The following is a 25684-nucleotide window of genomic DNA, read 5'->3' on the forward strand; positions in this document are numbered from 1 at the left end:
GAACACGCCAGTCTCCCAGCCCCGGAAAACAGTCAGATATTCGGAGGTAGGAATTAAATTTAACAAGTTCAATTCACTCCTGATTCTGGACATCTAAACACATAATCAGTCTGATAATGTTATTAATTATCATTCAAGCGACAACCTTTGACACTGGCATGCTCCCACAACCTCCCTACTCCAATAACTCAAACAGAAAATCGTTGGCATGAAAACCCACAGTCTTATGAACAGAAATTGCAAGTAAGCAGGCACTGAACACACAACTGGGAGCGAGCGAAAACCCCTCTTCAGAGAGAAAGCAGAGGCTCACACAATAGCTCAGCCACTTGACCCAAAATGAAATGCTGTACAACTCTGTCCCAAAGCAGATAATTTACACCCCAAACAAAAAGTTGTGGGGAGCTGAGGGTGGGGAAGGAGCACAGCTAAAATTACACAGAGGCTGGAAGTTGTTACAGCTCTTTCTGGGGAGATGGATGCTGTCCTCATTAGGACAAAGCTTTCTTTAGATGGACAGAGTCCCCATTAGAACATAAGGCTGAAAAGTTTAAACGTCGGGAAATACAAAATTAAGATTTTGCAAAGAAATGCTGAGTTGGAGAAAAAAAAAACACCACAACAACATGGAATTCCCCACACAGATCCCACTGGAACCACGTGGGAAAAATGAAATAACTCAGAATTACATCTCATGGGCCAGTCAGGCTCTCCAGGGCATTCCTGGAGAGCTGTTTCACAAAGAATGGATACAGTGCCATGAAGAGTGCAACTAAGCCATTCCCTTCCCATCCCTGTCTCGCTCCCCATCCCCACTCCCTCTGCTTTCTCCAGGGAAACTCAAATATTTTGCAGTGATGGAAAGACAGCTTAATTATCTAGCACACAAAAAAAGACGGTCATTGTTTTCCGTTTTACCTGAAAGCTAATGGATCTTGGAATACCAGACGTGGATGTTCAAAATCCCCTCTGGAGCCTTTCTGGTGATTTGTCGTCTCTTGGTTGCCTTTGGCGTACACCGGTCTCTGCCGAGGTAATATGTGAGCTATTTCACACTAAAAGCAGAGGTTTTTGAGAGAGGCAGTGCACGCACACACACACAAACACACATGCATACACACAGCCCTCCACCCCCTTGTCCTGCACCGTGCCAGCAGGTCCTACCCCAGAGCGCAGCGACCCAAGGAGGAACTTCTTGTCCCACTGGTTTTGGTGGTTTTGGAGAGGAAAAGGGTGGGATACGGGCACAGCCCTGCGGAGCACACGGCCTGCAGAGATCCACATTGTGCTGTCTGTCCCCTCATCCCAGGCTTGGGGCAGGTCTGTGGGTGCTGCTGTTCCCCATGCAGTACTGAGACAGAGCTGAGACAGACACAAGGATGTTCTCCCTGTGCGCAGCCATCCTGGATGTGCTACGGGTCACCCACCCAGAACCGCTTTGCCGGCCAGTGGGCCTCTCCACATTGAACTGTCTGCTTGGGCCAGAGAGAGATATTTACAGGAGGTGGAGTTGCTGCCAGCATTAAAGAAATGGTAAATTAAATTCTCTCATTTTGATCTAAAGAAATAGAGATCTTTCTCTAGAACTCTTTTTTTTTTTTTTTTTTTTTTTTTTTTTTTTTTTTTTTAAGTATGTTTGCAATTCTGGCCCCACCAGAACCTCTTCCATTTGGTTTCCATTTGGGCTGGCACACAGGCTCCATCCCCAGGCTGAGCTGACACCCACTACCATCAAGCCAAGCTCACCCAGTGACCCTCGTGCACAGTCCTTCTGCCTCTTCTTCCTCTGCCATACAAGTAAGAGCACAATTCTACCTTAAGAGAAATCCCAGTTCTGGAGCCAAGAAAACTCTTTTCCTATTTAAGGATCTTCCTTTCACGGTAAGGATCTTCCAAATTTCCCAAAAGTGGATAACAACAATACCACTGTGATCCCATCTGTACACAGCAATGGCACTGTAATGCACAGAGCATAAAACACCAAATTCCCACAGACAGCATCTGTCTTACTACAAACAATGGACCATTATCTTGTAAATAATTCTGATTAAGCTGCAGCATTTTCCCCAAACAAACAGTAGGGGAGCAGAGGGTGAGGGTTTTTCTGATGGGAGTGCCGGTTTTCTCCTTCCCCAGCACTGACACTCCGTTTTTTATTCAACTGATTGGGCCCCTCCCCTGCCCGCTCTGTCCCCCATGGCTGGGTTTTCACGTTCTGACCTTATCCAGCTGTCAGTCATCTTGGCAACTAAAGAGGGAGCCGTCATGTTAATGGGATTGCCACCTCTATCCTTCGGGAAAGCTCTTGTTTTGTTGTTTTTTTTTCTCCTGTTTTTCCCCTCCATGTACAGTTACACTTCATGATACACCCCTAAACCCTGCACTTATTGAACTGTTCCCATGGCAGAGGAGGGGAAGATCAGCCGCCCAGCACTGCTGGCCAGAACAGTGTCAGGCAGAACCTGGCGTGGCTACAGCTGCCACCTGAAGGCACAGGCCTGTGCTGGCAGCCGCTGGCTTCCCCCAGCCGGAGCTGCCCCTTGCAGCACATGGCAGTGAGCAGAGCAGTGGGGAGTGGGACTGGCCCTCATGCTGCTGAACCAGTTAGAAACCTACCACAGAGGTCTGAAGAGGATGTAAAACCAAAGCCAATGCACTGGCTGGAGTGGGGCTGGCTGTACAAAGGGGATGAGTAAAATGAGACACAATTGGTGCTGATGTGTCTTATAACGAACCTTTCTCATAAGGTTCACAAACTCATCTATGTGGCCCTAAAGAAAGCCTGGATCTGGTCTCTAACTTGTTCGTTTTAATGCATAAAGCTTTTCTTATATGTCTCTCATGATAAATGTCACATCTCTACATGGCTGAGGTGTTTGTCTTCCTTCCCTGAATCCCTTCAACATTTCTCATTATACATAGGAACTGGTCTGGACCAAATGCACTTCCTGACCTTAAAAAAAAACACACAAGCAACACAACACGAACAAACAGCACGGCCTAATCTAGGATGGTGATGCTGGAAAACAAACAGTAAGAATTTAAACTGAGAAGCAGCCATTTGGTGTCACTGCCATTCAGATAAAACCTTACAACAGGCACTTCCAGTCCTCTGATCCATGACTGCATGCCCCAGCATCCACCAGGCCCACAGCAGAGCCAGGTGTTACTGAGGGTAACACTGGCAATGACACGGGGGGGACAGGCAGCAGCAAACAGTGTGACAGGTCCCCAGCCCCAAGCAGGAGCTGCAAAGGACAGGGATATCCACATTCAGTGCGTACTTTCTATGTGTGTTCATTTTCATCATCTTTTTATAACTTACTGTAGTATCAGGGAAGGAAGCATTTACACACTGAGGACGTATATAAACGTTTTTCATCTCCAAAGTGCTCTGGAAACACTAATTAATTCATTTATCCTCACAGCACTCCTATCAGGGAGATAAGTACTATGATTTTCCATTTCACAGTGGAGGATCCAAAGAGGAAAACTTATTTCTTCCCACTGTTGGAGGGTGAATCACAGGTAGATCTGCAGAACAGCGAGGGCTGCCAGATCCTGTGCGAGCTCCCCTCCTCAAACCTTACTTAAAAGACTCGTGTCCTGCCACTTATGGCACATATTGGGATACGCCTTGGGTTTTTCCTTCTGTACTAGATAATTAAGGCACAATTCCTTCTCTGAACTGCTGAACAATGGCCGCTGTATGCAGGGAGCAGCCCTACAGAAACCCAGCATTGGAGACTGAGAGAAACACAGAGTCAGTGCAGAAGCAGCTCCGGTTCCTCCAGTTTGTAAGAGGAAATGCTCCAGGAAGATGCATCTGCTATCTTAGGTCACTCTCATCCAGAACAGAGAAATTCTAGACATTTCAAGTATTCGGAAAACTGCTGTGATTTCTGCTATCTGTTCTCAAACCTCAGAGTGTTCCTGTGATATCTGTGCTGGAGGGATGCTCCTCACCCACCTGTGCTGCTGCTGTAAACAATCCTCTTTCCACTTTGCTCTTTGCCAGCAAATGTGTGGCTGCTTCAAATGGCGACACAAGTTCCTGTTAGCCTGAAAGGGTCCATTTTAAGGCCTGCCTATGAAATAAAACAGCGATAGGAGTCTTGTAGGAAATGGTTCAGATCAGAGACCTACATCAGCGTTGGGGATGACAAACCGGAAAATAAATCCTAACTCTACATTTCTCAGGAAGAACTTTCAGCTCTAATCCTCACCAGTGAAAACGCAGCCTGCCCTGGACTTCTTTGCTCTTTAGTTTGTGTTTTGACAACAATAAAAATGCCCAGAAACCAAAACCTTTCAGGCGTTTTCCTGGCTTGGAAGAGATATGTTCGTTAGCAAAATAAAGTGCCAAGCTAAACCATGGCATATTGCAGAGTGCATGACAACATCCTACGGGGGGAGGCCGGTACCTAAATGTTGCTTTGGAACAACCAGAACAATTGTTTAGTGAGAGATGTTTTTTGCATATGACTCATCAACCCTTGAAAACAGGATTTCTTATATAATACAAGTGCTGACACAGCCTTCACTTGAGTGGTGTGACTGCAGCTGTATAATTACAACTTTAGATTAGATGTTATGGACCTTAGGTTATGCAGTTCAGACAAACGCTCCATTGTATCACAGAGATATTTTTTCCTTAGTCATATTGCCCACAGGACAACAGGGACTATATTCACAGCTCACTGCGTAGAAGTTTCGGCATAAAACAGCCAGCAGTATTACACAAGACAAGATTATACCCTATGGGGGTTAAATGGATTCCAAAGTGCCACTTTTTCACATCTCTTTTTTTCTTTGCTCCCAGTCGATCCTTTTTTGGGAGTGCTCTCCAAATAAAAGGAAGAACAATCTCACACTGAGTCTGGATAAATGTTACAGTTGTCTCACAAATGCTGTATTATTTCTAGCCCTTCCAAAATAATATAATTGTCCTACTGCTGAACTACAGATTTTTCTCAGTATGACACAGAACGCTAAAATGTCAGGTCCTGACTCATGGTGTTTCGGTGGAATAAATAAAAAGTACCAATATGCTATTCCAAACTGACAGCATTAATGAAGATGTGACACTGGGAGCCCCCCGCCATGTCCCCCTTTAACTTCCATCGCCTACTGACTGGTGCAGCAAACAATAGGCCACCTCCTATGGGTCCCATCCTGGAGACACTTACCCGAGGCCTGAGCAATATTACTGGCACCGATGCGACTGGCTGCTTGTTATCCTATGCTCCCTTTACCTTGGGTGCACTGTACATGAAGGAGAGCAGTGAGGCTAGTCCTGGGACGTTTTACCGCACGTTCCTTCCATGGGAAATAAAAAGCAGAGTTAAGCACTATGGGCAGTACTGCAGACTGCAACAATGCTAAGACCGGGCGAGATGAACTGAGAAAGGTGGCAGGTGGGCTGTGCACTCACAGTACTGCCCCATGGGTTGGGCAGTGTCTGTCCCTCACCGAGGCTTGGCAGCCAGCTGCAGGATTGGGCCCACACAAGCAGCGAGGCACCGGGACTTACACACCTGATCCATCCAGCATCACTCATTTTTAACCCTCATGCCTCCATGGAAATGTCCACTGGATTGCACCTGCGAGAGAGGGGGGGCACAGCTCCCGCGTTCCCAAGGAATTTTCTGTGCCGAAGGAAACAAACCTAGCCTGTCTAACCATGATTGCGGTCTTCTGGTGGCGAACCACGTATAAGCAGACTGCACTTTTAATGAATACGCTTCAAGAAGGCCAGCCAGCTGCTTTGTAGAGTTTGCCTCTCACAGCATGAGCCAACCGTGGGTTGCACGAGTGGTCTCCGGTCTACTGAAAGATAAAACAGTTGCGCAGAGTTGTCTTGAATGAATTAACAAAATGACTCAAAACTGCACTAATGGTTAACAGCTTTTTTTTTATTAGCAACACTGAGATAAGTTATTGAAGCATTTTAGTATTGTTTTACATTCCATTCAGAAGTGACCTAACTTGTAACTCCATATACATTTAAAGATATAGTTTGACACTTATTCAGAAAGCAACAATTATTAAAACTTACATACCTTCATTACCAGGAAACCTTAATATATTTTCTAATTACTTCCAACAATACTCTATTCCAAAGCACATGATAACCCACTAGAAGTTTACACATTTCACTTCAGTCACAGGTTTTAAATTGTGGATGTCAGAGTGCTGTTCATTGAATTTTACTGTCTTTCTTGGTTAATATTGGAAAACCTGGCACAATATATTAAGCTAGAAATATTGCTTAAAGAATATGAAAAAAGATAACTACAGTATTTTTTTCCTGCTAAAGCATTACAAAATACAGGACCATTAAAAACTCAAATAGAAATGACAATAAATAACCTTAAAAATGTTAAGAGAATTTTCACTCATACTAAAGTCCATTCCCTAAGCTTGCCAAACACATAAATAACAGAACATATTCAGGACCTCTATTTTTGTACTATTATGATGGTTTGTTATATACTGTGGATGTTTTGTGTATACATATATTAATGCTTACACTTAAGGTATATATTTTTTTTCCTTTGCTGAAACAATTAATAAGCCTCAGGTAATTATTTGTCCCCGGCACTACAAGTATCTAAGATACGAGGGACAAAACCCCAGAAATCCCAGATATGCAACACTATGCATAACAAGATCACCTCAGCATAAAGATATCCTAAGTTCTTTAGATTACAAAGATGAATTTGGTTATTTATTTCTGAAAGCCTGTAAAACAAAATTGTAATCGCCGTCAAATTAATTGCTTAAAATTGGCCTCGTAATAGGTATTAATCATACACTTAGTTTTGACTTAAAAGGATGTCTAAGTTGTTCACGTGTATGTGTAGATGTAGGAAATGCTACAACTCAGACACAGACATGTATATTCCTGACCGAAACGCAAACCAGAGCGTTATCTCACTTTGCCAAGATCTGGAAACTTCTCCGTGCCTCTGCCCAATCCTAAACTACAGTTTAAATCTGACCAGAATACGGCAAAAACAATAAGAATATATTGCTTGGGAGATGGAACTCAGAGCAAAATCATACGGCTCTAAGCTTACATCATTATTTTGTCTCTGCAAAGAAAAGAAAAGCCTTTCTGTGCTGGGGATTTGCCCTGGTGCGGCCGGCCACTGATGTCTGAAATCGAGGCACATTCCGAGGCCTTCTTTTGCAAACACAATCCCCCTTTCAGATCTGGTGCTGGGAGGGACTGAATGCCTCCACTTTCACTGGGAATAGGAGGTACTCAGAGCTCAGATGTATCAGATATTTTAGGGGTTAACTTCCAGAAACATGAATGGAATGGGAGCGTTACACCGCAATATGAAAAAACTCTAAGAAATAAGTTTCCAACAGTGATCAAAACAGTGATATCAAACTTATCGCCGGACCAATTTCTGATACAAAAACAAAACAAAACAAAAAATACAATGAAATTAAATTACATGAATATAGCAACAAAATTTAAAGTCAAATAAACACAGGACCTGATTCTGCAATCCTTAGTCATGTAAGTAGTCCCACTCATCGAGAATGAGGGATGCAAGACTGGGTCCTTAGCTTCTGCTTAGGAAGTCAATGTTGATTCAGACAGTATCTTTTCTAGCCAAAAATATGCAGCAAAAGGAAAGTAACATAAACAAGGCTAAATGTCAACAGTGTTTGCAGACTTACAGACACCATCCATTTGTTTGTACTGAAATGACTAGCGAACCATTTGGCAAATACAATGCTATTCACAGACCGGCCCTTTTATCCAGCAACACAAACTTCACTGGATCACTGGCATTCCCAGTTAATTAAAAAAAGGAAGCAAGCCATATGAGTTTGGTTTGATATTGCCATGCAAATGGCACTGCAACTTCCAGAAATGGCTGCAGCCCGGCACGAGAGCAAGCACTGATCCCTGCAGCACTGTGCCTCAAACCGAGAGCGGGCCCTGCGCTGCAACTGAAGCAACCTCCTCAGGCACCACACTGGCTACAGAAAAGCCCACAGCAAAGCTTCTACAGCATTTCCTTCTGCTTTGAAGGAGAAGACTCTGGTTACCCCTTCAACAGCAGAAATGCTGGGTTACTTGACTCACTGTAGTAGGGCGTACTTTGAATGGGTCTGAGCACTGCACTTTGCTGCAGCCCTGAGGACCTTTCGTGACCACAAAGCTGTCCTACAGCTTGGCTCTATAGGCCTTTTGCTTCTGTTTAATATGGATTTTATAATTTTCAAGAGCTGCAATAAGGTGAAGGCACACAAACAATTAAAAATCTTTTTCTGCATGTTATGTGTTGGTGGTAGTTCTGAAGGGGTTAGCATTACAATCCTTTTGGTTTTGACACCTGTGGCAAGAAGCAATTTACAATGACTAAATTCACTATTTCAACATTGGGGTACAGCACTATAATTATGTGACAATAAAACTGTAATAATCTGCCACAGTCGATCTTCCCCTTGCCCAGCCCTCTTGTCTGTGCTACAGTTCCACATTTGGAAGGTATTTCAGAAAGTTACAATGCTGAATGACTTAATAAGTCTGTGCAAAGCTGAACACTTTCTGCTCCAAAGGAAACTGAAAGTGCTCAGCCCTTTGCAGAAGAACTTCGGAGCTGCTGCCGTACACAAGAAGGGCCCTGCCCTGTTTTCATACAGTGAAAGAAGTGAGGGAGGTGGAGCCTACGCAGAGAAAACAGCACTAATTGCAGAGGAAAGCAAGCATGAATGGAAGCAAATTAGATTTAGAGGGACAAGATGGAACTAATACTTTTGGTCATCATTAAGTGTGGGTTCAATAGCACTAATCCATTAAACAACCAGCTAATGCTCTGGACCATCTCTGGCCAATAGGTCTGTAGTCCACCGGCAGTTCTTTGAAATCCTAGGTACATCTCAAGCAGAAAATGCTAGGGATATTTTACCGTCTTAGCCACAAAGCAGGAAGACTTAAAGGGAAGGAGAAACAAGAAAGAGTTTTGTCATAAACAAATGCCGTGCAGATCATATAATTAGCAACTTAGACCAGGAGGTGGAACATTATTGCAATACAGATACTTGTATAATGGAAGCCAGGCAGAGAAAGAGAAGAAATGGAAAATATCCTCTAAATGTTAAGTAGAAAGTAGATCTACAACCTCCAAGCATTGCTTCTCGAATCAGCAAGAAGTGAAAGCAGACTACATGGATGCTCAAGACAGCCACTGAACCCAGAGCCATCACGCTGGGCTTTCTCCCTGACCTGGGCTGCTGGCTGCAAGCAGCAGTGAAAGGCATATCCCTGTTCCTACAGACTGCGTGGTAGCAAAGATTAACATGATCAGCTCTTGGGTTTAGTCACTTAAGACTCTGGAAACAAATACAGTTAAGTTAGAAAAGGTCAGGAGAAACTAAGAATTCATCAGCTATACTTTTTATGTTCCTTCTTTCCTGTTCTGCTAGACACCTAAAGGAGATTTCTTTTGATTTTTCTCAGCAGCATTTTGGCATGGAAATTTCTGTATTATAAAGTAATTCTAGTTCTTTCTTTTTTAATCGCACCTTTCACCCTTACAGCCAGAAAGCATGACAGGAGAAGAAACAAATTATGGGCACATCACCAGTCCCTCACTCTGTATACAGGGAAACTGAGGACTGCTTCCCCCATGAGAGGTGACTATTCAGAACAATAATGTGTATTGGTGGAATTGCCCTCTAGAAATTAAACTAAGATTTGAGCTTAAAAATGGACCCATTCTCTTAAAGGTAAAATCTGCCGACTAAAAATGATCTACACAGATCACTGAAAATCCCAGCTTGTTGTAATAAAGTCAGAAACTTACTGCAATCAACGTGGCCAAACAAAGATGCAATCTCAGCTGACTGAGAGTTCTATTTCAACTGTGTTCTGACTGTGGAAAGGGCACCAGAGATTGTGCAGGGAACGTTATCAAGGGTATCAGTGCTTTCTCTTGAGATGCCAACACCCACCCATCATTGGCTGTAAAAAGAAAGGCAAATGCATAGAGTCTCCCAGAACACAAACAGACAGAAGAATCGTGCCCAGGGACCTGGTGCTCGAAGTGGGTCTCAGGGTTCCTGATCTCTCTGTGTAGGAGAGACAAAGGGAACCACGACTCGGGTCACGGGCTTTGTGCAAGAGGGAAGGAAGGCTAATAAATTAGCAAAGCGCTCCTGCTGGCTAATCTGCAAGTGCAGAAACATCAGGTGAGATTCCCCACACTAGCATGCACAGATGGAGTGTGATTTCACAGTACAAAATGTCACTGAGAAAATGAAAACTCCCTAAAAACACTACTTTCAATAGGGTGGTGTCTAAATCAATGAAATAAATAAGAACTACAGACACACGGACTGTTCATATTCATCCATTTTTGCTGTGTGATATCAAGAGAAGTGAAATGATATACTTAAGTGCTCAACCTTAATACTTATGTTCTGCAAATATTCAACAGAACGTCAGTAAGAATTTTAAAAAGCTATTTTTGGAGGGGGGAGAAAGGAGGACTCGCGCTGCATTTTCCATTTTAAAATGGCTTAAAAAGTAGAACAGACAAGCTTCTGTTGGTTTTTTTTTTTCCCTTCATACTTCAAGTCAAACGCATTATCACTGGGCAGAGCTTGTGAAAGGGATATGGTCTTTAAAATCACATAAACTCTAGCCATCATAAAGCGCCTGCTGAATTGATTGGAAGATGAAACAAAAAACTAATGGAAGTAACATGACCTCATTTCAATAATACTGTGAGAGGGGTTTTGTTGTTTTTTGTCGTTTTAGAAATCTCACGTCTGAGAAGAAGTATAAGGATATTTCGTACAAAGCAACTGATCTTATTTTTCCAATTATTTTTGTTTAGTTGTTGTTTTCTCTGATGCATTTTTGGTACCCGATTGATTGTAATCCTCAAATACAGAGAAAAAAAAAACAAACCGAGGGTTTTACCAGCTGCGAACTGAAAGCAAGTACCAACTATGTTAAAACACCAGAAACCTGACTACTGATTTTGAAGAAGCTGGAACTATTTCTAACTCTCTTCATTGGCTCTTAGTGAACAGAGACACCAGAATTTACAGCACAGCCAGGCAAATACCTGAGACTGGGGTTCAGTTTAGGTAATGACAGTCGTGCGAAGGCAAAATGCTCTCTAAGAATACAAACGAGATAAACATTGCTGGGAGAAACTGGATAAACACTGCTGGGAGAAACTGTACTTTTCTATCAGACGAACTAACACACTTGGAAAAGCAGGCAGGGGCATGAAGAAGCAGAGCAGTCAAACACAGCTCCTAATAACCCGAAGTTAACCAGGGTAACTACTCACAAGTGGTTGCAGGTTTAGGGTTTCATTTTAAACTGTCGAGCTTTATAACTGCTGATCGCATTTTCTTTTTCTTTTTTTTTAACTTGAATACATTTTCTTACGCACATTCAGCTCTGACAATGAGTTTCCTGATTCATTTGAAGGTTAAATGAAACAAGAGCATTACTGAAGTTTTTGTGTCCTTTGCTGACTCTGCTTTTTAAAGTGATACTGTTTTTCAACGGATTTACATTGTAAAATCTCTTTCAAGCAAGCCCTACGCTTACAAAAGGGGAGATAAATTAAAAAGTCCTCAGTCTCGCTTGTTCCAAACAGATTTAGCTTTCCTTTCTGTCAGTTTTCTATATCAGAGACTACAAGAGTAAAAAAAAATGTGGGGGGCTTTTGTTTGGTGCATTGTTTGAATTACTCAGAGGCATATTCTTAATTAGGCAAACCACAACTTGTACAACCTCTGTTAGGACAGTGAGAATTGTCCAAGGCAACTACTGTATAGCTGCCGTTGAAACAAATCAGAAAAATTATTAAAAAATAAGGGGGTGGTGGGGAATAAAGGAAAAGAATAGCTCTTCACTAAAGGTAGATGCATTGCATTCGCCTGGCCTTTGACTGAACAGATACCGTGGAATCCTGAATGCACCCCAAGTAAAAGCACAGAGAGAGGGAGAGACAGAGACAGACAGAGAGCGCGCAAGGCTTGCCTGGCAAAGCATCCAGTCTTGGGTTCTTACTTGTAACAGAATACTGAAAAGTTTGCAAGTTACCATGTGATTTTGTTAGAACTTTTTCCTCCTTTGAGTATGCTAAAGCAGTAAATATCCCCTTCAGATGCCACTAGCACAGATAGTCTATATTGCCGCTACTATGGTTTAAAGTTCTGTGTAAGTATATGCATGCAGCACTGCTGATTTCAATGGAGTAGACCACATGTAAGACTAGAATTTGGCCCACAGGGTTTAACATTTAAAAAAAAATGTATTACTAACAAACATGACTAAGTATATTTAAAGAGCAGCTTCATGATTCTGCACAAGTGTTTTCTGAAATGGTCTAAAAGAAGGTCTAAAACTTACCACACAAGTCAGGTCTCTTGATACATCCACTAGTTGCTGTGCTACTTGCAAGTCCATTAAAGGCTGCTAAGCCATCAGAGCTGTAAGCTCTTAGGACTGACAACATGTTCATCTGCTTCTCCAGGACCTGTGGACCCTGAACTTGTTCGGGTTTCATCACTCCTTGTGCAGTTTCATGGGAGGACAGAAGACTCTGACTGTGCCACTGCTTTTCTGATGCTTGCGGCAGTGGTGATACGAGCCCTTGCGCTGGCTGTGAGGTGACCGCACTTTGTATGTTGTCGCCTCCTTCACTGCTTTCCTTGTTTAGGGCAGACAACTGCTTATTCATAATATCTGGTTCTGTTTCAATGTCCTCATCTTCAATGTTTTCCTCCTTGGAAGATTCCATATCCTCAGATGAAGCTATGTCAGAAAGGTCATCAGTAGCACTTTTATTTACAGAGTCAGAGAGCAGAATATTTGGGTCATCTTCAGACTGTGGTTTTATTTCAGGTTCATTACTGGTGCAAGAATTTTGTGTTCCTGTGCCAATAACACCAGGATAAACACCAAACTGCTTATAGAAGTCTGTTGTAAAATTACAAAAAGTGGATTCCATGTGGCTGGGCCAGGCAGAGCTCTTTTGCTCTCCCAGGGTCTCTTTATTTTGTCCTTGGGTCATTTTCTCAGAAGCTGAGTCCAGCTGGCTAAGCATGTTTGCAACTACGGCCTCTTTGCTAGACTGCACAGAAGAGGAGAGCAAGCTCACTTTGTTAACTGAGGCTGAAGCTTCTCTAGATTGCTCTTTGTTGTTCCCTATGATGTTGTCCTTACGTTTAGCCTTGCCCAAGTGATTGGCCTGGAGGTGCAGAGCCATTAGTTCCATAGATGAAGTGGTAAAGGAGCAAAATAAGCAGCCATGCCAAGCAATATTGTCTTGCACAGTAACAGATGAACCTGGGAGGGAGGCTGCATCTGGCCTTACAGATAAATCAAGAGGTTCATATTGCGACTTCTCGGTTTTTCTCTGGGAGGACTTGCTATTGATCTTTTCCTCACCTCCATCTGAGACCAGAGCTTTTGCTGAAAGTGGATCTGATAGAGCTTTATCCTTCATTTCTTTTTCTTTCTTCAAAGAACTTAGGACAAAGTTGTCCATGAAAGCTTGCAAAGACCCTTGAAAGTTCACACCGTTCCCAACCATATTCTGGTAAGCACGGCCAACTTCAGAGAAGTGTGCTCCTTTGGAAGATATGTCAGAACCCTTCATGTTTTCTGAAGATGCTTCAGATGACATGCCAGCTGCTTGTCCTTGCTGATCTCCAGAAGACAGCATCCCTGACGTCCACTGATGTGAGACCATGCCACTTCGGAAATCGATACCAGGAAGCCCCTTGAAGGCTCCTCTCAGTATATCTGGTCTAATAAACACAGAACTTTTACTTGATGTCTCTTCTTTGTGTTCTTGGCTTGCAGCCTGCCCAGAGAGTGGTCCCGCTCCATTTTGCCTCTCCCGATGGTGCCTCTCCAAGTGGTACTTGAGGGATGCAGACTGAGTACCAGCATAATCGCAATGCGGACACTTGTAAGGCTTCTCACCTATGTGTATGCACAGAAAGACAAATATAAAGGAGGAGAGTTAACTGCACTTTGGTGCATGGATGAGTGAAGAAAAAAAAAAAATCATCATTAGTTTCCTGAAAACAAGAAAATCTTACAGCTAATAATTCATTTTTAAAGAAGAAATGCCTTTAATTGAAGACTAAATCAAAAACTGAATATTTCTAAAATGAGTTTCAAGAATGTGGGGCCATCCTGGAGTGACATGGTAACTACACACAATTAGCCATCTCCTTCTTAATCTAACATGTAGAAAACTGTTGTAGAATTAAAAGCTATGATTATGAAAATGAAGCATAACAATTTCAACCACAGTAATCATTAAAAGTACAAGTTTGGGTTTTTTTATATATTTTTTAAAAGGGAGATGAAGAATGTAACAAATGGATGGTTGCAATATTTTGTGTATACAATTGCTCTAAAATTTGTTTAAATTATACACATGGAAACCATTTTTAAACCTAAAATTTTTATGGCACTGTTACGCAAGACTGAAATGAATGATTTAAGTCTTGCTCTGCAGTAAATCATGGATATAATTAGCAAATGGCATACTGCACAAGTAATTTATCATTATTTGGAGGGCACCATTCCAGAAGGATTCAAAGATCTGCAGACCTACTGCATTGTTTCTAAATAAAGAACTATAAATACGGATTCTATAAAATATTAATGTCATCATACTACATTATGATTGCAGCCCGTAAGAACATATAGTTAAAATCAAAAGCAGTCGATAAAATGAAAAAGAAGTCAAGAAGTTAAAAATATAGATATATTTAGTTTCTGTATTTGAAATTAGCACTATCTACTGCTTTTTTTTTTTCACAGTCCTTTGAATTTGTACTAATGGTACTTCTAATGCTCAAGTAGTAAAATGTGTAATTTACCTATCATAAGTGCTTTCCTAGGATTACTCTGAATAGAGGTTTAAAACATATACAATGATTTTCATGAATTAAATAAGTCTTTGAGTCCCGTACAAACTTTTACTGTTTTTTCTTATGCTTTAAAGGAGGTAGAAGATACCACACACACAATGAATATTCACATACAGACATAAATATATATCCAAAAAGAACGTCTGCCATATGCAAATGTACATCCATGGAGCCCCTCGTGAGCAACGCAGAGCCCCTTTAAAAGGGAGTTTGGAGATGCTCACTGGAAGAGCCAGGAATGTGAAAGACCTGCAAGCTGTCAATACTGACAATTATTTCTGCCAGGGAGCTCAACAAGAAGAAGGACTTGTTTTTTCTACATAGCTTTTTCTCTAAAAGACAATGACCAACCTCTCCTGAATGCTGGTGGAAAAATGTGCTTCAAAAGCTTTCTACAGAGTGGGGGAAAAAAAAAAAGAAAAAAAAAAAAAAAGGAAAAAAAAAAAAAGGAAAAAAAAAAAAAAGGAAAAAAAAAAAAGAAAAAAAAGCTGTATGATATTCTGCAGTTTACCAAACCAGCTGGAAATTCACCCGTTTTCAAATAACCTCAAAATCTGCTTAAAACAAAATTGAAAGGCTTCCCAACTTTCTGATTTGTATAAGCTGCGGGCTCAGTTGAAAGGCTGTTGGATACTTGGGAAGCTGCTCCTTGCACTGATCACAGGGAACTTACTAATGAGATGCACTACAAAACCCTCAAACTGGCCATACAGTGGCTGGTTACGTGCTGTAGCTCAGACAGGGCTCAACTGAATTATAAGGAGTAGAAATCCTAAATCCATACGTAATCCCAAAGCTAAATGGTGAGACATGAGAGCTTTACATCAACCACGTTAATCGACCTGTTTCAAGGAGGAAAGTGCAGCACCTCAAACAAGAGGTGTTCAGCTGAGGCAGAGGTAGGAATTAGCAGGGTTAGGCCTCGGTCCACACAGCTTAACAGAGGAAATCAGAATTAAACATTTCAGTGCAACTTCTGAGTTTTTTGCTATCAACCTCATTAAGTTCTGGTGCTCCACCAAGAAGATGCACGGCTGTGTTCAGCAGGAGCCACACAAAGGCAAACTCCTGATGGGCAGGAATCTCTAACCTGAGACAGGTCCTGTCTGCTCAGGTGAGTGTGCACACATACTCACAGCCCTGTGGCTGGGACGAGGGGCCAAAAGACATTGGCTGCCTATTTGTTTGCATTCCTGCAGCTGTGCTGCCAGTCTGAATGGGGACAAATATTAACGCTGTTTTTACAGCATGCACATACTGCAATGTTTCTGAGCTGCTTGTTTGTCCCACCAGTTACTGCTGATGACACAACAGTCACCAGTGACCTCTGGCACAACCTAGGCATTTGGAGTACCATCTGAGAAACAGTCAACTGCTAAAAAACAAACAGAAGACTTTATAAGGCTAAATGCTCTCAGATTTGAGTTTTCACTCCTCTAAACTGAAAAGCTCATCCACAGCATCCCCTACGTGGAAGTCTTTCACACAACTGTATTGATCTCTTCCTTTTATTCTAATGATAGTTTGGTGTGTGTTGGCATTGCACATCAAGTGACAGCATTAATAAGTGTGTCCCAGTATTGCAGGTGCTACGTTAACTGCTGGATAACACGCTTGCACAGCAAAGAGGAGAACTGTGTAATATAAGCTGCTCTCATCACTCAATCATAGAATCATAGGGGTTGGAAAGGACCTCTAGAGATTGTCTACTACAACCTGCTAATGCTGCTAAAAACATGCAGAAGCTGTTCAAGGCAATAGGTGTGTTTAAAAATGGGCTTCAGTGAGTTACAATAAGCTAACTAGAGGAGACACTATGGATAAGCTGCACATGTGAAGTAACCCCAGTCTGAAGTACCGGGCACAGCAATGCACTATTCTTTTGTTTGCAGAGCCCTGAAGTTATCACATATTCCTTTTGAATGCTCCTACACAGAGAGTGAGCTTCCCTTCAGCAGAGCAGATCTGGGCACAGCTCACCACAAATGCTGCATGGACAGGACTGAAATAACCCAGTGACTGAGGGGGAATGATAAAACATGCATGTGTCTCCTCGCCTTGCTTCACTGTCTCTGAGGTGCTCCCACCTCTTGCATGTCACTGAAGGGCTGCAATTGGACTCAAAATGTAGAAACACACTGTGCCACTCTTACACTGCAGCACTGGCCAAATAACATCATTCAAAGGGAAGTACTCCAAACCTTTTATATATATTTTTTCTCTTTTAGATCAAAATGTTGGCAGTGATTAGTGTACTTCAAAGCAATCTTAACTGTTACTATTTCAAGGGCAGGCACTAGCAGAAGGACTGAGTAAATCATCCGTCAATCTTTGAAATTTACTGTTTCACTGTTTCCTAAATTCAGGATTTGTGAAGAATACTTTGCACTATTTCATCCATTCAGATTAACAACGCTCACGTAAGTCACTGTACAAACCACAAAACTGAGCTATAAACTGCAATGGAAAAAAAAAAAATCAACCTAATTTAAAGCAAACAAACCAAAAACCAATCCAGTTTTGATGGAAAACCCGAAGGACTCCTAATTTCCAGGACACAATCAACAATCGTAGCAGTGTATGTCTGAAGAATACTAAAGGGGTAAGACAGCTAGGGCACGCTTCTCCTCAGAAGACAACCTGTTTGTATCTCACACTTGGGGGAGATGCTTCAGAGAACTCATCCTATATAATGACTACCCGGGTAATACTGCCAAGAGCAGTGTCTGGATGAGTTATTTAACACTTAATATCAGTTCACATAAATTAAGGTTGCCATGTAAGAGGGAGGGAACATGACTTCTTCAAAATAGTTTTCTGCATTTCATATCCAAGAGTCATTTTTCATTGTTCACAAAGGCAACGATCATCCTAATCTTGCTAATTCTCTGGCCATGTTTGCAACCCTTTCACAATGGAGTAGAAAGAGTGAATATCCCAATGTGTACAATAAAAAGAAAGCATCTTGTTGAGAGTAACTTATCTAGGCAACATAATCACAGTTCTGATCTATCTACCACTTCGATTTTACAAGACACAAGGCATCTCACAAGAACTATTTCATATCAGGATACAATAAAACAATAAAATTCAATGCTGCTTGTAAAATCTGCACAAAATCTTGGTAGATAACTGGAAACAGACTTGCTACCCAATAGCATGAGGTCTTTCAGTATAGCAGGTTGCATAAACAATGCAACACTCAATCTACTACCAGTCCTGCTCAAAATGCAGTCCAATAACACACATAGTCACACGAACTATCTGTGCAAGGAGACCACAGACTGATTATAAACACACATACAGATTTTATGGCTAGAAGGGACAATTACAACCTCCTAGTCTGATCTGCTGCACAAAACAGGCCAAAGACCCTCACATGGTCTGCATCTCCTGCATCAAAGTCACAACTGCAGTTTGACACAAACCATACTTGTCTTAGTTTAAATATATTTTCTTCATAGCGATGAACATGTTCAACATGTCCTGATGTAAACTGTCTGACTGGTTAATTATTTTCACTGTTGCCTTATTTCTAGTTTGTATTTGTCCCAAGTATGTTTCCTATACTGAACCTGACAACATCTTTTCTCTACGACGTTAAATGATTTGGTTTTTTATATCAAAGATCTGTTCCCTGAGAAAGGTACTTGCCCTCATCTCACCAGCTTCTCCTGCTCCTGAGTGGAATACCCTTTCCAATTACTGAATGCCCTTTTAAATTATAGGTACCCACTAAAGCTTTGATGAAATTTCAACTTGATATTATTCTTACACAAAGACTGTTTACATCCGTAGCTATAGCAATCAGCTAACAGCTCACATTCTGTTGCTTCTCTACCATAATCCTAGGCCCAGTTCATCAACGGCTCTAGTATTTGTTCCTCTACATTTTGCTGTTTTAAAATTCATATCATTGAGAAGAACCCACTCGACTAAGCAACTAATCAGTCCCTCTCCGTGATTTTTAGCATTTTACCATTTTTGTGCCATTGGTAAATTTTATCAACAGTGATTTTATACGCTCTTCCAAGTAATGATGAAATGCCAAATAGACTGAGCTGAGAGCACTGCTGAGGGACTGATGGGTTATATGCCACTTCACCTCTGTACACTGTTGATTTTTAGGGGAATGTCACATAGAACAAGCTGCTTTCACAAGACATGAGAGAAACCCGAGGAACTTGATACAACTTACTTTCATAGAACGTATTTGACTGGCATTAACTGTGTTACCAAATCTTAATTATTATTTACGAAATCCATCCTGTAATTTTACCCCAAACTTACATTGGGGTCCACATAGAATTCAGGGCCTCCCTCATCTGTTTTTGGAAAAAAACAGCATAGCTTTGGAACCTGTTCCATCTTCCAATACTTTCTTTCTTTTCGTAATGAATTTTAATGACTTGGAGGGCCCTTCAGCCAGGGTTTTTAAGGCTTTATCTACAAGTTATCCAGTCTCATTCACTCTAAAAAATATTAAAATGTAGTGGGCTACAGCATAACAGCCTCACTACTTAATGGCTGAACTGCATCACTGGAAAATACTTATAAAACCCACAGTGCTTTTTTTATGAGAGCAGAGTAGAAGAGAATTCAGTCTTCCCTACTATAGCTGATACTATTTTATCCATGTTTTTTAATCCAGTATTAGCAAGATCCCAAGTGTTAAACTTGTCAGATCTACAGAATTTACCCTGTTCCCTGAACCCCCAATATCCACACACATGTATTTTTACTTTTTGTTTCCCCTGCCAAGTACTATTGCACCTCTCAACTGTCCATTTACACTTACTGCTATGAGCTTCTTTATTCATTTTTTTATAGCCAACACACGCCTTTTAATAAACCTATAATACCTCCACACCCATTCCCCAATTAATGCCCTCCCCCCTTCTTTAGAAACCCTATTCTTATGGAGTTTGCCTACGCACTGTGCCTTGGCACAGTGAGATCCATGCATCAGCACTCCACACCTGAAGCTCCAGCAGCCAGTAGGGAGGTTTTGACGGACGCTCAGGGACAAGGCAAGTCTCAGTGGGATCCTATACATTTCTAAACAAGATAGTTTTCTTTCATGCAAAACAAATGAAATCAAACATCTTATATTTCCGGAGAATACTGCTTAATGAAAATACTGAAAACATTTTATAGCATTTTTTATTTTACCATTGAAACAGTTATTGATAACCTATTTTATCCATTGTGCAGTAGATATTTTAGAAATGAATTGCTGTATGGTTTAATTAGTTCATTATTATGCCTATTCTTACATGGTAATTTCTTTTATCATTCTAATCATTCACTTCACACTTTTTAAACCAAATGGAATATCAAAGGTTCTGTAGGATTATTTTTGGATCCTGCACATGTTTCACCACACAATTAATCTGTTTGTCAGAAATACTAGTTAACTACTTCTCTTTACCGCTTTCCTTTACCAGCTATTTTTTCTCTATTCTGTACGATGAAACTCTCCTATCCTTTAAGAGGACAGATGCTTTTGTCTCGCGATATTAAATATTTTTCAATTTTGCATGAGGTATTACAATAAAATATTTTAATTTTTTTATCAAGTTTTGTAATTGAATATTTTCATTTATTTATATCTCATCTACAACATTCATTTAGTCTTTTTACATGTCTTTACTTAGTTAAAATGCAGAGAGATAAATACAGTTGCTCCTTTGCAGGGAAGATTCAGTACATTAATATAAACTGTACACTAATTCCCCCAAAGCCTATATATATATATATGTTGTAAAACTGAAGACTTTTTACACAGCTGCTTATTGCTAAACAGTGCCTTGTCCAGAAGGGGACAATCTGTGTCTCTAATTGCTGTCACTGAAGCTGAGATTCATTATGTGACTTTCCCATTAAAATGTGAGCATTAATTTGTATAATGAAATATCACCCACTGCAGTGTTCATTAGCCATGCCCTACTGTATACTGCACATTGTTAGCTACCTAGAAACTGTAGTTAATTTCACTAATGGATATTTCCCTACTTAGTGTTTGGTAGGAAATTTATACTGTAACATTACCTCTTAAACTTTTAAGGAAATTTAAATTCAATCAATTATTTTCAACAAAAGTTTGGGATGTCATTAAGACAGGAGGAAAAGGCATTGCTGTACAGTGTTAAAGATGGGAAATCTGGAGAAATCTAGAGAAATGAAAAGTCCTTTTAGTTCATCTTAGAAATGTAAGAATAAAGGATGTTCAATACCAAAATTGTCTCCTCTTGGAGCACACATGCCCATTTTCCTTAATTATTCATATTGCTCATCCCACTACAAGCGCCTTCAGAGAATGGCAACAGGCAGTCTTTTTTTAGGAAGAAAATGTGAATTGAATTCATTTAAAACAGCACCATTTTTATCGTATTCCATCAATTCCTCTAAGCATGTTTTAAAATTGGCCAATCATATTTCCAAGGGAAAATGCAGTTAACACCACGAGTGTATTTAATACCTATAAGATACATATGACACATATCAAAACATACTCTCCATTAATTGATGCAGCCTGGCTAAGCTACTTCTTCCTACTCTATCTTAGGGTTCTTTGGTTTAGCACAGTTTAGACCTTCTTCAGGGCTATACTTCACTCATGCAAAGTGTTTTCATTACACAAGGGATTTAATTGTGCCAGTGACAATGGGAACATACCTGAGCAACTAACAATCACAAAAATCCACAGTGGTCTACATCTGCAGCAGCTCCCCAATGCTAATGCAAGGCACAAAGAGGTGCTAGTGCTAATCTCAGGACTGGTCCCCATATCATCTGTTCCTTGCCAAAAGCAGAACATACAGAATTGTAACTTTTCACACTTAACTGTTTCTATGCTGCTGGAAGTTCTAGGTATGTACAGTAAAAACCATGCATGTCTCTTAAGTTTTGGTGGGAACTCAGAGCACCAAGGAACATAGAGAGATGCTCAGCTCCTTGAATGACAGAACTCTATAATCTGCTGCCTGCAGTGGAGAGAAACATAAACTCTGGGAATTCTTGCACTTCACAGCTGTACTAGAGTTAGTTTATAACCACCAGCATGAATCACAAAGGGGCTCCTCCCCTGCATGTCTACTGTCTGTTACAACCTGGATCCAGTTTTTACTTGTCCTAGCCTGACTGATGGCTCTGATTCTTTTCCAATGCCATTACTACTAACACTTCTGAAATTCTTAGAAGAGCTGCACTATTCTCTGGCAGGTTAAAAGCAGAGAATGAAAGAAGTACAGAAATCCCTACAATTATAGGTTGGGACTCCACTGAGTTTTTGGTGGCTGCTTTGGTTTGGTTTGGTTTTGAGAAGGTTATATGATAGCAAACTACACAGACACTGAGATCCAGCGCTGAGAAGGCTGCAACTACAGAATATCCTACAAAAGAAAAAGAAGCAACCCAAGTCAGTGGGCAATGCTTTTAAAACAGAGCGTAGCACCCTCTGCTCAGGAAGGATTAAACAGCTTCTCTAGCTTTTTTTGGGCCAGTTGCCACGGAAGCACCTCCTGGCTGGATCAGACTTCGGGTCTTGTCTTGGCATGCGTACCAAACCAACCTACTCATGTGCCTCCAAACACACAGATGTTCGAAGGAACCTGACTTCTGCTGAACTGCTTGAGCTCCTCACTAACAAACAGGTGCTGTGAGAACAAGAACAGTAATTGAGTTAATGTAGTGGAGAAACACAGTAAAGTGTTTTTTATCAGTCAGTTATATGATCCTGGCATATAATAAAGACAGAGTATGACATAAAAGCAGGAAACTGTCCCTGGTAGTGTGAGCTAACCAATATTTGTTTAATAACTGATATCTATTACATCATTTCCATTTAGAGCAAAGCAACTTAATTTTTATTTAATAACTCTAGTAATTTGCCAATTTACATTTTTATAATATTTATTATGATTACTTCCAATATGTAAAACACTGCACCATTTAAGCATGTTCTTGTCATTATTTACAAATACTTTGTTCTCAACCTAATGGAAATTGATCTTTATCTATTTTAAAATTATAATGCCTTTTAAATATATTGCAAATGTTGTAACAGTCTGTATGATGTTTTCTTTTTTCTTTTCTATGTGATGCTTTACATGCTTTAGTTGTTTTAATTTTGACTGGCAAGTTTTAATAGAAAATGTTAAGGAATATTTCCATTGCAGTTCATTCACTTTCCATTAGTTCTAAGCCACCAACACCAAACACGTGATCAATGCCATCTTTATAACAACAAAATGACCTCCATATAATAAGGTAAAAGAAAGAGATGGGTATCCTCAGGTTATTTTAAAGAATTTTCCTTTGCTTCTCCTTAGTAAAAATGTCAAATTGTTTAAAGCTCACAGTTAGAGGATTATTTCCCAATAAAATAACTGGTTTTATTTTTACAGCGCTGGAGAGCACACACATAGAGTTTGAACTGCATTCAATTTTTCCTACCAAGCCCAAGACACAGAAAAGCATATTCCTGCCCTAAACAGACTGCAATCCAAACAGAGACTACATTTTAAAACATATCTAATAATAATAAATCTAAATTGCAAAATTTAGACAAAAACAATGTGGTCGATTCCTACTCCAAAGAGAAAAAAATAAAAGGAAGAAACTGTGAAATGTTTTCCTTTAAATATATTTCAACCTTCTTTTTTAATTTTTCAAACTCAGGCCTTATATTCACAAAGCCAGTATTCAGCATTACACCTGTGCAAGCACATAGGAGAAATGTGATTGCTGGTTTTGAGAAGGGAGGCCAATACTTCTTAGCTTCTATCTCCATGAGATAAAAAATTACAGTGATATTATTCACATGAGAGGTAGAACTGGAAATGTATTTATTTATGCAATTTATTTTACCTATTGATCAGAAAAATAGCTGTAACGTCCTGAAATTTCTTTAAAATGCTATAAAAATAAAATGACGGCACATCTGCAGTGCCCACTGTGCCTGCCTACAAAAACAAGTGTCCTAAATCTCCAGCTTTGCACACCCCCTGAAGCTCTACTGCAACATCCAGGAACTGGAAGAAAACAGCATCAGATTGACCATATAAAATGACATCAACAGGATCTGAGGACTGATATTCTATGATAGATTTTAAATACAGATATAATAGCACTTCTTAAATCCACACTTTGTCTCTAAATGAACTCTACCAAGCACATATATACTTTTAAGCAAACATAGTATTACAATTAAAATAGCATGGTTATATTTTTCCAGAATCTAGATCAGTGATACCCAAAAATAAAGGTAGAATCTAGACCAGTAGTAAGTCTCTGTAGGGTAGAAAATCCAGCTTTGTTATTAAAATAAAACACAGGAAGTTTTACCATGTTGCAAATCACAGTAAGTTTGATTACAGACAAGTAGTAAGTTGAGTGAGTTCTAGTGCAGAAAGAAAAAAAAGCAGATCCATGAAGCTGATGTATTCATAGGAACAGTGAGAGGTTAAAAATGAGCATGTTAAATGGAACAAAAATAGTAACTGAGCAAAACATACAGAATCCCTAAGTAGATGCTAAGGAAGGCCTTTGAAGCAGTTAGTATAACTAAGTCTGAAACCAATAGGCTTATGCCTATTGAAGGACAAGGGTAATTGAAGGAAACAGTGATGAAGCAGGGAAGGAGACAGAAATAACCTCAACTGGGAAAAGACGATTCTATTAAAGTGGTCTTTATCCAACAACACATTCCTTGTGCTTTTATTTAAGACTGTCATATGTCTTTCTCAAAAGACTCTCTCCGGCTAATGAATCCGAATCCACCCTGGGAATTAAGGCTCCTCGCCACACCGTATGTACACCCCCCCACACACATCGCATGTGCAGACAGCACTCCGTTCCTGTTGTTCCTCTCACCTGTATGTATTCTCAAGTGGACCTTTAAGTGATGTGATGTTCTGAATGTTTTTCCACAATATGGGCAGTCTTTCATGGCAGAACCAAGGCTCCTGTCTCTCAGTAAAGCTGGCTGCTGGACTCCTACAGATCTCCCAGCTTCTTCTCCAATGTCTGCAACACAGAAATGTTCTCACATCACTTCAGCACATGTCAGAAGTTTTCTCACTAAAACTGCTAACACAACACAAAGTTAAGCATGTCAATACTACACCTGTCTATTTCATTCTTTAAATCTGACAGAATGCTGACAATTCATGTATTTTCTTGTTATTCTCTTAAATTATTTCATCTTTCCTATCATCATTTTAAGCAGCATATGGTACCTTTATATTGAACTGAATTATACAAGAAAAGAAACAGCTGTGTCAGCAGCTGGTTTGATTTCTTCTTTTGCTTGGTTCCTATTAATTTTTCCCCCCAAAGTTTTAAATTGTTGTTTTGTTGAGTCTATTTAATTTGGAAGTATTGTAAAAATATGCGTGATTTTAGACGGAGAAAGTTTGCATCAGCATGTTAAACCCCCCTCCCCAATAAAAACGGAATCACAGGGACAGGCAGACCAACAGAAGTGGCAATGCCTACACACAAAGCTAATTAACTTATGCAATGCGTTAGAGAAACAACGTGTGACCTGGCAAGTAACCTCATATCACAGAATCTGGTCAGATGAGGGGGGACTCCTTTGACCCTTCACCCAGGCTTTCTCCTTCCATCTTCATAGCTACACTTACTCTTTGCATTGAAATACAATGGGTGAAACTCCAGGACATCTCATCTCTCTTGCCATAGGAAGAAACCATAATTCTCAGCCATTCTG

The 25684-nt window shown here is 40.4% G+C and overlaps 1 protein-coding gene across 6 annotated transcripts in view; it reads right to left on the reverse strand.

The window, feature by feature from the left end:
• The window catches only part of ZNF536 (zinc finger protein 536), a 319073-nt gene that overhangs the window by 94223 nt on the left and 199166 nt on the right, over nt 1–25684 (reverse strand). For all 6 annotated transcript variants that reach the window (XM_072346336.1, XM_072346340.1, XM_072346335.1 and 3 more), the window contains 2 exons: nt 24826–24978; nt 12407–13987 (listed from right to left, as the gene is read on the reverse strand). In XM_072346336.1, the coding sequence (XP_072202437.1) occupies nt 12407–13987; nt 24826–24978 (1734 nt within the window). The remainder of the gene's footprint in view (nt 1–12406; nt 13988–24825; nt 24979–25684) is intronic.

This window comes from Excalfactoria chinensis, chromosome 11 (genome assembly GCF_039878825.1).
Source record: "Excalfactoria chinensis isolate bCotChi1 chromosome 11, bCotChi1.hap2, whole genome shotgun sequence".
Taxonomy (NCBI): domain Eukaryota; kingdom Metazoa; phylum Chordata; class Aves; order Galliformes; family Phasianidae; genus Excalfactoria; species Excalfactoria chinensis.